The 12,846-nt window shown below is 48.6% G+C and overlaps 1 protein-coding gene across 5 annotated transcripts in view; it reads right to left on the bottom strand.

Annotated features, from left to right (window-relative positions):
* TOP2B (DNA topoisomerase II beta) overlaps positions 1-12,846 on the bottom strand; it is a 607,938-nt gene that overhangs the window by 256,276 nt on the left and 338,816 nt on the right. For all 5 annotated transcript variants that reach the window (XM_078663968.1, XM_078663967.1, XM_078663969.1 and 2 more), the window contains exon 21: positions 7,284-7,515. In XM_078663968.1, coding sequence (XP_078520094.1) covers positions 7,284-7,515 — 232 coding nt within the window. The remainder of the gene's footprint in view (positions 1-7,283; positions 7,516-12,846) is intronic.

Raw genomic sequence — 12,846 nt, 5'->3', positions numbered from 1 at the left:
GGCCTTTTTGGCTCCCCCATTGCATTTTGGAGTCAAGTCAAGGGGGGATTGTCACTCTCAGCAGATTCTTTTTTCTTCAATTGGTGAGGCTCTTGAGGTTTTTGTTTTTCCTTCGACTGCCTAGTGCTTCGGCGTCAAGGGTGGCTTCTGGGACAGAGTCTGAAGCCATCAGATCGACCACACTGCAATCATGTGGTCTCATGGGTATGTGGTTTCTTTGGGGCTTCTAGGGTTTGTCCTTTAGGGGTATTTATTTTGCCTTCAGAGACTAAAGGGACACAAACATTTACCATCCCTTTAATGTACATTCTCTAACCGTACGGTGGAATCCCAACAGAAAAACCTGTATTTTCTGCAGTTTTCTTCGGCTATTTCCATTTCTCTCTCTCTCTCTTCGATATCTCTGTCCATTGTTAATATTATGGTCTTCCTCAGATTCTTTGCTGTCTTCAACTCTAAGCTGTGGACTCTCGCTTCCGAACCCAATGGCAGAAAAAATAATGAGAAGATATCAAATAGGCACTGGAGCATTGTGAACACAAGTCTGACATCATAGGGGGAAAACTAAAACCTGCCCACTGGTTTATGCCCAAAAAGCAGTAACGAATAGTTTTCTTACCTGTCGGTGTAGTTTTGCAGCTTGAAGATCTTTCTGGATTCACTATGCTGTGCATTATTCCGCGGTCTTGTGGTTGGGTCCGGATTCGTAGTCTTTTCTTTGTTTTTTTTTTTTTTTTTTTCTCTTTGCCCAGGTGGGCGTCGGCGTCACACCCCCTTTGGGTGTATTTCCGGTGACGTCGGCATGCTTCCTGCGGAAGCTCCCACTCTTGGGCGCCATCTTCGGGTTCTTTTTTTCCGTGTTTCTTTCGTTTCCGAAGTAATGGCAATGTTCTTCTTAGTTTGTATTTACCGCTTTGTATTTTCAAAGTCTATTCTTTAGTTAACCACCTCTTCTCTCTCCAGCCTCATCTTTCTGGCGGAGGTGGGTGGGTTCGCTAGTGAATCCAGAAAGATCTTCAAGCTGCAAAACTACACCGACAGGTAAGAAAACTATTCGTTTTGCAGCGTGAATCTTTCTGGATTCACTATGCTGTGCATAGATTTTGTAGCGGTTTCTCATCTCTGTGGCGGCTGGGTGGAAGATGAGCGTTGGGTGTTGAATATGTGCTGTAGCACCTTCTGTCCCACTTGAGCTTCCTTGTTCATTTGTATGTCCACACAGTAGTGCTTCGTGAACGTGTGCACCGAAGCCCATGTTGCCGCCAGGCATATGTCCTCTATGGGTGTGTTAGCCAGGAAGGCTATTGTAGCGCCCTTCTTCCTGGTGGAGTGGGCACGTGTCCCCTCAGCCAGTTCCTGTCCTGCCCGTTTGTGGCAGAGTTGGATTGTTTGTGCGATCCATCGTGCAATGGTCCTTTTGGTTACTGCTTTGCCCATGAAGCTGTTTGCGAAGGACACAAAAAACTGTTTCGTTTTCCTGTGCCCCTTTGTCCTTTCAATGTAGTGCATGACTGCCCTTCTGGCGTCCAGGGTGTGCAGAGCTCTCTCTGCGCTGGTTGTGGGTTTTTGGAAAAAACTCGGTATCTGTATAGACTGGTTCATGTGAAAATTGGATACCACCTTCGGCATGAAGTGTGGGTCAGTCCTCATCACAACTCTATCGTTGTGTATTTGTATGTATGGTTCTTGTAGCGTCAGCGCTTGAAGCTCGCTTACTCTGCGTAAGGACGTTATCGCAACCAGGAAGGCTGTTTTCATAGTTAGCATCTTTAGGGAGGCCTTGTGAAGTGGTTCAAAGGGCTCTTTCATGAGTTCCGTTAGGACTGTGTTCAAGTTCCATGCAGGTGGCGGCACCCGCTTGGGTGGTGCGATCCTTTTCGCTCCTTCTAGGAATCTCTTCACCACCTGTGATGTGAAGAAGCTCCTGCACGTTTCTCCCCTTGTGTAGGCTACTATCGCTGCCAAGTGAACTCTTAACGAGGATGAGCTAAGGTTCTTCTCCAGTAAGTGCGTCAGGTACCTTAGCACTGTGGAGTCCCTCTTCATCTTATTGTGGAGTCTTTCCTGTCTGCACCATATTGTGAATCTTTTCCATTTCGCAACGTAGCACTTTCGAGTGCTGGGCCTTCGTGCCTCCCGAAGTACCCTCAGGGTGCTTTCTGGTAGTCTCAAATGTGCGAACTCTATGTCCTCAGGAGCCACGCTACTAGGCTCATGCTCTCTGGCTCTGGATGCAGTACCTCTCCGTTCTGCATGGACAGTAGATCTTTCCTCCTGCTGAATCTGTGGGGTGCACACTGTGTCATCTCCATGATCTGCGAGTACCAGGTCTGCCTCGCCCACTGCGGTGCGACCAGTATCAGTGTCATGTTGCTCGCTCTGCACTTGCTCAGTACTCTGTGCATCAGTGGTATCGGGGGAAAGGCGTAGGCAAATGTCCTTGACCAATCTATCCATAGGGCATTCCCCAGTGTCCCCTCCTCGGGCTGCCTGGATGCGAAGTTTTGGCATTTTGCATTCTGGCGTGTGGCAAACAGGTCCACCGATGGTGTCCCCCACCTGTCGAACAGGTATCTTGTCTCCTGAGCATTGAGCTCCCACTCGTGGGATGCCGATGTCTGCCTGCTGAGCCAATCGGCTTGTATGTTGTCCTTCCCTGGTAGGTGTATGGCTAGCAGGTCTATCTTGAGAGGGATGGCCCATCTCCATATCTCCTGCGCCAGCGTTGAAAGCGGTGCGGACTGTGTGCCCCCCTGCTTGTTGATGTAGAACATCGCAGTGGTGTTGTCTGTTTGTATCAATACCCTGTGCTTGTACAGTCTTGTTTGAAAGGCCTTCAGTGCAAGGAAGATTGTCTTCAATTCTAAGTAATTGATGTGCTTTGTGGCATCCGTCGGTGTCCACAGTCCCCTCACCTTGAGCTCCTCCATGTGAGCGCCCCATCCCTTCAGGGATGCGTCTGTGGTGATGGTCACTGTTGGCGTTGGGGGCGTTAGAGGCTTTCCCCTTGCTATGTTCTCCATGGTCCACCATGTCATCTCCTTCTGCACTGCGTGCGTTACAACCACTAGATCCTCCCAACTGCCTGTAGCTTGTGACCATTGCTCCTGTAGCCATTCTTGAATGGGTCACATGTGGAGTCGTACATTCGGTACCAGGTGGATGCATGATGCCATCATCCCCATGATCTTGCTCGCCGTCCTCACTGTCCGAGCTTGTCCCTTCCGGTAGAGGCGAGTTTCCTTCACCAGCGCCCTCGCCCTCTTCTCGCTGGGGAACACCTTGCCCTGTAAGGTGTTGATCTGTGCTCCCAGGAAGATCTTCACTTGTTCCGGCTCCATTGATGATTTCTTCCAATGGATGGAGAACCCCAGGTTTATGAGCGTGCTGGTCACTGTATGTGCGTGCAGCTTGCATTTCTGGTATGAGTTTGCTTTCACCAGCCAGTCGTCCAGGTAAGGGTATACATGTATTCCCTGCCTTCTTAGGTGCGCTGCGACTGCTGCGAGGCACTTTGTGAAAACTCTTGGTGCCGATTTTAGACCGAAGGCCAGTGTCGTGAACTGGTAGTGGCTTTCTCCGACGGTGAACCTGAGCATGTGCTTGTGCTTCCTGTTCATTGGGATGTGCAGGTATGCGTCTTTGAGGTCTATAGTGACCATGAAGTCCCCGGTCTGCAACTGTGGGAGCACCTCTTGCAGGGAGGTCATTTTGAATTTTTGCGTTCTTATGAATTTGTTCACGAACCGTAAATCGAGAATGGGCCTCATTGTCTCGTCTACTTTTGGTACCAGGAAGTATGTTGAGTATACTCCTGTGTTTCTTTCCTTGAAGGGTACCCTTTCTATGGCCTGCTTCTGCAGGAGTTCTTTTGCTTCTTCCTGAAGGCACTGCAGCTGCTTGCTTGCTAGCGGCTTTCTTCTTGGTTTTCTGTTTGTTGGCCTCGCCTCCAACTCTATGCAGTATCCGAATTGGATAATGTTGAGGATCCATTTGTCTGATGTGATTCCTCTCCACTCCTGGAGGTGGAATCTTAATCTTCCTCCCACTGGTGTCCTGTGGTCGTAGGTGTCTAGTTTGTCTTGACCCATCTGTACGTGCTGCCCCCTGGGATCTTTTTTGTGGGTGGGCACACGGATTTTTTTGAAGTCACTTGGAGGTGGGCTGCTGGCCCCCTCTTCTATTTTGTCCCCGTCCATTTCTCCCTCGAAAGGACTGGCCTCTTTGTTGGTACTGCCAGGGCTGTTTCTGATGGCCCTGCTGACCCTGCGAGTCTGCCTGGTGCGTTTGCTGGAAAGCCTGGTGTGATGTACCTGGCTGGTTTCCGCCTCTTCCGCCGGGCCTCCGTGACGGGGTGCCCCTCTTGTTCCCTCTGAACTGCAATGCTCCCATGGATCTTGCTGTTTCGTTATCCTTCTTAAGTTGGCTGAGTTGCTCATCAACTGTTTGTCCGAAAAGCGTACTGCCGTTGAATGGTGTGTTCAGGATGCTGTGTTGCACCTCCGGTTTGAAACCGGATATCCTGAGCCAGGCGTGTCTCCTTTCCGTGACGCCCATCATCATGAGCCTGCTGGCGGTGTCTGCCCCATCCAGGGCCGTCTTAAGGCAAGAATTTGCAGCATTCTTCCCCTCTTCAATTAGCTTTTCGGCTTTCTGCTTGGCATCCTGGGGCAAGTCCTTCACCAACTGCCCCAGTCCCTCCATGATTTGGTACATGTGTCTGTTTACCAGGGCGTTGGAATTAGCCATGCGCCAGTGGGTCGCGGCATTCCGTTCGATCCTTCTGCCCACCAGATCCATCCTTTTGCTCTCTTTATCCGGTGGCGGGCCCGAGGTAGTGGGTACGTTAGCCCTCCTCCTTGCTGTGGCCGTGATAATGGAGTCTGCGGAGACCGTGCCCTGAATGTAGGCCGGGTCCTTTGCGGCATGCTTGTACTTCTTCTCAGTTCTGGGAGTTACTGCCTTGCATGTTGCGGGCTCCCTGAAAGCTTCCTTCCCCTGAGCCAAGACGCTCTCGAGCATCGGGAGGAACTGGCTCCTCGTTTGTGTTGGGAGCAATGTTTCCAGAAGGAAGTCTGCTTTCTGCTTCTCTTCGTCGAGCTTGAGCTTGAAAGCTGCTGCGGCAGATTGTATCACCGCGTTGTAGGCCCCGATGTCGTCCGGCGGCGAGGGCCTCGAGGGGTAGGTGTCGACCACCTCCTCCGGGCTGTCGGTGTCGACATCGATGTAATCTACCTCCTGAAGGTCATAGGGCGCCGACTCTGTGTCTGTCCTGCCCTCATCTTCCTCCCCATAGCTGTAGCTCTCGTGGGGATTCTCGTACTCCTCCTGGTCGTCGAACACCTCGACGTCCTGGTCTTGCTCGGTGACTTCGGCGACCTCTTCTTCTTCCTCCTCGACCGCCTCCAGCACTGGTGGCTTGGTCTTGTGAGGGATCGTGAAGGCCTTCATCCTTGCGTCGAAATCTTTTTTCCGCTGCATGAAGTTCTCCATTTCTGCCTCGAGGCGCCTTCTTTTCTTTTCCATCTCGGCCGCGTGTTCCGCGTCGGATGGTTCCGCCGCTCTCTTCGACGGATGGCTCGTCGCCGTGCCTCTCGGAGTCGAAGTTTTCGACGTCGAACCGGATATCGGGTCTCTGGTCGTCGTCGACAGTTTCGGGTCTTTCTCCCTCGTCGATCGATCCTTTTCGGGGACGATTTTCGACGTCTTCTGCTGATCAGCAGCTCTCGGCGCCGGGGACTCCTTCTCTGAGGATCCGCTGGGCCTGGGAGTAGTCGCGGACGCCGCCTTTTTTGGCGTCGGCGCTTTCGGGGTCTTGCCCTCGATTTTTCGAGACTCAGAGTCTCTCGGGTTCTTGGGGGCCGAAGAGTCTCCTACCTTGTCAGAAGTCTTCGTGTAATCGGTCTCTACGACCGTGTAGCTGTCGTCTTCGGCGGCAGCGTTGTCTTCTTCCTCGGAGGACATCCCCAGCTCGTAGAGCGACGGGGTCGGGGCCTTCCCCTGCAGGGCGGCGTGTGCTACCCTCTGCCTCTCTCTCACACGAAGGGTCTTCGGGGTGAAGGCGGAACAGGCGTTGCAGTCTCCGCTTTCGTGGTCCACCGGTAGGCAAAGGTTGCATACCGGGTGCTGGTCCTTCTGCGCGTACTTGTGGTGGCAGTTACGGCAGAACTTGAACGGCGTGTTGTCCATCCTCGAGCGTCCAGGGCCTCTCTGGTCGCGTGTTCGTCGACGGTCGTCGAAGATCTGGATGGAAAACGCCTTATCTTTGCTTGTCTTTCGTCGGTGAAGTCCCCTGGAGTCTTCAGATGACTTCTCCTCGTCTTTTCTGTATTTTCTTTCTTCTTTCTCCAAAAATGTCTGGAGCCCAAACGGGAACGATCCAGACCCGACCGCGGAAAAAAAGAATCTGAAGATGGCGCCCAAGAGTGGGAGCTTCCGCAGGAAGCATGCCGACGTCACCGGAAATACACCCAAAGGGGGTGTGACGCCGACGCCCACCTGGGCAAAGAGAAAAAAAAAAAAAAAAAAACAAAGAAAAGACTACGAATCCGGACCCAACCACAAGACCGCGGAATAATGCACAGCATAGTGAATCCAGAAAGATTCACGCTGCAAAATTTCCAACCCCAGACTCTGAATGTCAGAGCTCTATGGATATTTCACCACAGGACAAATGCTGACAGGCTCTTTGTGTGGTTGGTTGCCCCTCAGTGACTTCACCTTTTTTCTTTCCTACCCCATGTCTCAACACACTTTTGTATGCAGCCGATCTCTTTTCCTGTGTAAAAGCAGAATACAGTTTATTTCCCCTGGTTTCTACAGTCTGCATTGTTTATTCCTTTTTTTGGCCACAATGCTGCTTCGTTCTTTATCGGGTGTCTGTAGGGGGGGGGGTGCACCACCATGCCCCTGCTACTTTCTTTCTCTACAGTTTGGCGACTTCAAATCACTGACTCCTCTTGCACCACAACGCATTTGACCAACCTGCGTCTTCTATGTTGTATTTTTAACGTGTGGCACTGCAGGTGGCGAAATATCTGTCAGCAGGGAGATTATGCTGTGAAGAATGCTATGGCGGAATAGGGCACAATGTGCGAATTCAGGAATGATTTACGCTGCCAAATAGAATTTGATTTATAAAACTGTACGATCATTAACTTAGGCAAACCACAAGTCCATCCAATCACAACCCTCCAACAAGAAAACGTGCATTTTCAGGCAGATGAATAGACCGGTAAATATATGAGATCAGGTGCATGTAGACTGCACAACAAAGCTCTTACCATAGGATGAGGGTCCAGGCCTTCCAGCATTCGTCGGACATTATTTACAATCTCTCTGGTGTCGTAGTTTGGAATTTTACAGGCCCATCCTGTACCAATGCCCTCCGCTCCATTGATCAAAACCATCGGAATGATGGGAATGTACCACTCTGGCTCGACACGTTGATTGTCATCATACAGGAACTTCAATAGGTTATCGTCCATCGGAGGGAAAAGCAACCGAGCTAGAGTGCTAACAGGAAAGAGAAAAACAACCAAGTCCACATTCAAAAGACACTAAAAAAAGGGTGACAAGTAACAACAATTTTCCAAACTAGAGATCTTCCTCAGTTATGTTGGTATTGTGAATGTTCTCGAAAAGCACACAATCTGCTATTATGTCAGAAAACTTTAAAACACTTTTTTCTCCCATTTTAAAAAAGTCATTGGTTTCATCACTGAAAAAACTTTTTACTTCCTTCAGCTAATTATTTCTTTAAAGTAAAATTTAGGGTTGGAATATCAATGCCACCCTGCTCCTTTTGCTTTATCTAGCCTGCCTTATGTTTTTCCTGCAGTGAATTTGACACTTTGCAAGTCCATAGGATGAGACCCTATTTTTTTACTGTGCTCTGTTCAGCTGAGATAGGGAGACTCATCGGGTGAGCCTAAGTGACCACTGCATAAAAGGGCCTGGTGCCCCCTCAGAAGAAGACTACCAGGGAACTGGAATGTGTGGCAGTGCGTCTAGCTCAGGATAAAGGGTTTTTAGTAACTCGTCTCCTCCTCTGCTGAGATTTCCACATCCAGTCCCCATAAATGAGATCCTGTGCCTATTCCTTTTCCTCTGTAAGGGCTGCGAGTACAGAATGTGTTCTCAACTGTTGGAAAGAGCGAGTGTGTCTATTTGAGACACCAGGGGCATGAATGCAGAAACTGATGTCTCCCTGCAGGATGTTCTTGGTCTGTAATGCATGAATAATTTGGGCAACAGTGAGGTCTGGCCTCGCTAGCTTGAGATTCTTTTTCTGAATTTGAAAATATTACCTTTAAAGCATTTATTTTTCAGACTATTTTAAGTTGTGGTTCTTCTCCAACTATAGTGTCCAGTTCAGAAAGGGAACTGTCAAATCAGTCCAGTTGATAGAGAGACCTAATCACCTGACCAGGGTCCTCTTCTGTGGTCTTCCCGTTCTTCTCTCCAGAAAACCCCACAAACAGCTGATCGTTCACTCATTGGTGCTTCGTATGATCAGTATAAAAACTTGAAGCCCCTTTTGGGGTCCAACCGATGTAGCCTCTCCTCCTGCTTCAAGGGGCAGGGGGAGTAAAGAAAACGGAGTGCTCGACTGCCGAACATGGAAGAGAGTCACAACCTTAAGTAAAAAGGCAACCAGAGTCGTTCTCCGTGTCATTTTTTGTATGGAAGAATGTGCAGACAGAAAAAGTTACCCAAGTACTGTATGCTGAAAGATCGAATGCAACTGCAAATTCCATGTTCTCGCGATTGCGAGGGCATATGTTTTGCTTTTTGTTTGTTCCAATGGTTTGTTTTTCTTTACAAAATGAAAAATAAAGCTTTAAACAAAAGACAACAAACCAGAGGCATGGTTACAAACTTGTCTCATCACCATGCATAGATGGATTTCATGAAAGAGCATCTGGCAGCGAGAATGACAAGCACCACCTCAGAAAGTCATATGCAGTCAACTGCAGAGCTGTTCAATCTTAATGCACGGAGGTGTAAGTTGTTGAGGTTTGAACGAAGGACCCTGGTCCTATTGTGGAGACAGGAGGTACTCAAAGTGGTAGCCCGATTGGAGGTCAGATGCGCATGCTCAGGAATTCCAGGAACCACACTCCACTAGCCTAATCTGGGGCAATTGGAATGACTTAAGTTCAGTCATTCTTGACATTTCTCAAAATTCTGATCAGGAAAGGTAGCATTGGGAATGCGCCTCATAACTTCTCCACCCTCAGACGGTGGACATCACTCATGATCTGCTAGTCAACATCACTGAGGTAGTCTGCTCTGCCATTAAGGGACCCCACCAGAAGATTGACAAATAGAAAGATGTTTTGCGGTTCCACCCACCTCCGGAGATGCAAAGCAAAGGAGTCACAGACCCCAGAAGCCCATTTTGCCCTATTTGTTGCAGTAGCACGTTGGTGGTGTCAACAAGAACCTGCACCACTCTTCCCTTGATGGAAAGCAGGAAAGCCAACAGGGCTAAACAAATGGCCCTGTTGGATGATGTGATGTGGAGCTATCTCTCCGGTGGAGTTCAGAGAACACAGATCTCCATCTCCACCAGAAGACCCCCTCCGTCCCTACCCTCCTGATCAGGTAGAAATACATCCATCACAACGGTCTCTGAGGAGGGAGGGGATATCTGTCTGCTACAGGACAATTTGTGGTTAGTCAGCCACCGCTGCAGACCCTGAGCTGTCTCCTTCGAAGTGGCTTTGATTCTGCGTCCACTGATTTCAGGCACCACTGCAGGGACAGCATTTGCCAAATGGCATATTTGACAGGGAAGATGCATGAGGCCAAGAAGACTGAGCACCCATGCCGGAATTAAGTTCAAACTATCAGAATCAAATCCTGATGGTCTTGGACATAAGGATAATAAGCCTTGAAGTTCACAATATCGAGGATCGAACAAATGAATAGAAGCTTGTGTGAAGGAAAAAGGTAGGGCTTCGGCTCATTTATGGTGCAAACCATTGATGTTGGTAGTTCTACCATCTGCCATCGTCTGGAGATGGCCTACAATTGACTAAAGTGAGCCTCATTTAAGCAGCACCCCTGACCTCCGGAAATGGCCAACTATCACTTTTGTGAGCACCCGAGGGGAAAGTTTTTGTGGCCCACCGTGAATGGCAGTTAACACAGTTAATATAATGCAGGGTATATGAAAATGCACAGTTCAAGGATACCATTCAGTCTCCCAGATCCAGGCGAGTTAGGATCTGAGCCAATGCATATACTTTGAATGTTTCCTTCCACAGGAAAAAGACCCATGAAAGGCCAAGGTTCCTCATTCTTTTTCAGGAGGAGGGAATGAATAATACAACATCTTGCTGGAAAAGTCTCATATGGCAGCGGTATAGTGGGCTAACAGACTGTTTATGACTGCAGTGCCAAAATGGTGGTAGAAAAATTTCACTTGCCATAAACATTTATCCTTTTGGACTATCGATTTAGGGGATTGGTAGGAAATGAGTTAAGATTAACCCAACTGGTTAAAAACTATACAATGAGACGAGTAGTGTGCTTGGTGAGGAAATCAGATCGGGTGAAGGACTAGGTTATCTAGCTACCTCCTGACTACCGGGAAGACCGACTAAGAGGCCATCAAGAAATTCATGAGTGAATCATTGAATGAGAGCATGGCCTCAGATGTCATTGGCCAAGGTTTGAGTATCTCCGTCAGAACATTGGTCTCAGTGTAAATGGAGGGCAACTACAAATCTACTAACTCAGATGCACTCAGAACCCCCTCTGCTTAAGAGGCACTTTCCTCTGTTAGCAGCCCATGCTTCGAGTCAAGATCTGGTTAATGGGCGGTGACAAGCCCACTGGCATTTGTTTAAGTCAACAAGTAAGTTACCATCAATATAATGAGGGGATTACAAGCAAGCCTTGTCAGTTTCTAAAAGTGGTCCCTGATCCGATACAGGATCAGAATCAAGTGCTGAAAAAAGAATGGAGTCTCTGCTGCTAATTGCATAACAGTAGAAGCACCAGTTTGGGGTAAGGCTGCTTAACAACTCGCTGTGCTTTTATGATTTCATAGCGCGACATCAGTTCAGCTCGGTCCAACATGGGTGTCAGCAGCAGGTCATTTCGCGGCGCCAGTAGAGTTGGTATTGGCATCGGTTAATCGTGTGGGTCTTAGGCACAGTATGGAAGTTTGTACCACAGTAGGTATGTGACCATTAAAGGGTCCCATAGGAATAAACCGTGCCGGGGGAGGACCCATCAGCATTAACCTGACTAGAGGCCCCTGTGGTCTGTATGGCCAAATGGTACAACAGGAGCTAGAAACACACCACAGATTTGCAGCAAGGCATTCTCGAAGGCTGTGATTTGCAGCGGGTTCAACAACAGACAAGTGACCGGGACCAGCTGAGGTATTTTTTCCAAGTCCAATTACCACGAAGGAGTGCAACGTAAAATGTGGATGCCCTTAGGTCTTCTCTCAGGAACATGATAGAACTTGAGACCCACATCCCTTTTTTGTGTTTGTTTTTAAACTTTGACTTATCCGAAGATTTACAGTGAAAAGTCGAGTGGTCGCAGAAACTGCCTCGAGACAGGACACGGTCCACAACTTGGAGTTGTACCCGTGTGTAGACCGCAACTACCTATGCACTGAGATTTACAGCTTTGTCTTCCTGTTTCAAATCCCTTTTAGGACCTGTAGGGAGATGGCTCTGTATATGGTATGCCACTAGGAGGTTATACTGTGCACAGAGTTCAGGGGTTCTTTAAAAGTGTACAAGGCTCAATGTAAAACCCAAAGTGCTCTATTAGTGGTAGTGTGGGTGAGCAGCCTTAGGCCTAACAGAGAAATGTAAGACATTTCTTGCACAACAACGATCAATCGATAATGGGCACACTATTCAAGAAGGCGAAATTAATTAATTTCAGAAAACATATTTTGTTTGTATTTTATTTTAAGACTAAGGTCTTGATAATAAGATAAATACGTTTTCACTTCATACTACTTTTCATTTTGAAAAATCAACACTTAGAACCTTTTCAACACTTTAAAATGTTATCCGATGGGATAACAGTATTGAGGTTAAATGGGTATAAGATTTACAGTTCCAGTCTTCAGGACCAAAGGTCGGCAAAGGTCAGGTGAGTACCAAAACTGCATCAATTTGGTCCAATAAGTTTCAATGGAGACTGGGGGTGCTCAAAGACACACTGCTTGCAGTTAAATAAAACTATTGGAGATGCCAGACTTTGGGGGTTAGGTCAAGCATGGGAGGGGGGGGGCATAAAAAAGCAGCACCAACCATACACTATGGCCAGGGGCGGCTGGGTGTAAATTCAGCGTTGGGCACCCAATGCTTTTCAATGAGGATTCTGCTTTCCACAAACAGGCTGCAGCCGTTGCACTAGAGGTTGCAGGCTGACCAATAACAGCAGGGGTAAGTAGAGATGTAGGAGGCCATTGGGGCACAGTCGATTCAGCTCACCAAGTTGCAGGGGCATCAGGTGGTGGGGTGCTTTTCAATGGAGTTTTCTTACTGGACCCGGTCACGTTTGGGGGTGTCTCAGGATTCAGGCTGTCGTCGTGGAGTTCAGGAAAAGTTAGCCAACACCAGATTCAAGGTCAGGAGTGCTTCACTGGACAGGTGAGCCACTCACTCGAGTCTTGGGCAGAGGGGGCAGGAGTCGTGGTTCCAGCTGGATCTAGATCCCTTGGAGTTTGATTCTTCAGGACAGGGCCTCTACCTCTGGTTATCTGGTCTTTATTGAATAGCAGGCAGGCTTCATCGGGATTCTGGAAGGTCCTGGCCACAGGAAAGGCATTGTCTTCTTTGCAGAGTCTTTAAAGCTGGAGAC

Source organism: Lissotriton helveticus, chromosome 10 (genome assembly GCF_964261635.1).
Source record: "Lissotriton helveticus chromosome 10, aLisHel1.1, whole genome shotgun sequence".
NCBI lineage: Eukaryota > Metazoa > Chordata > Amphibia > Caudata > Salamandridae > Lissotriton > Lissotriton helveticus.
This window is presented reverse-complemented; position numbering and strand designations above follow the sequence as displayed.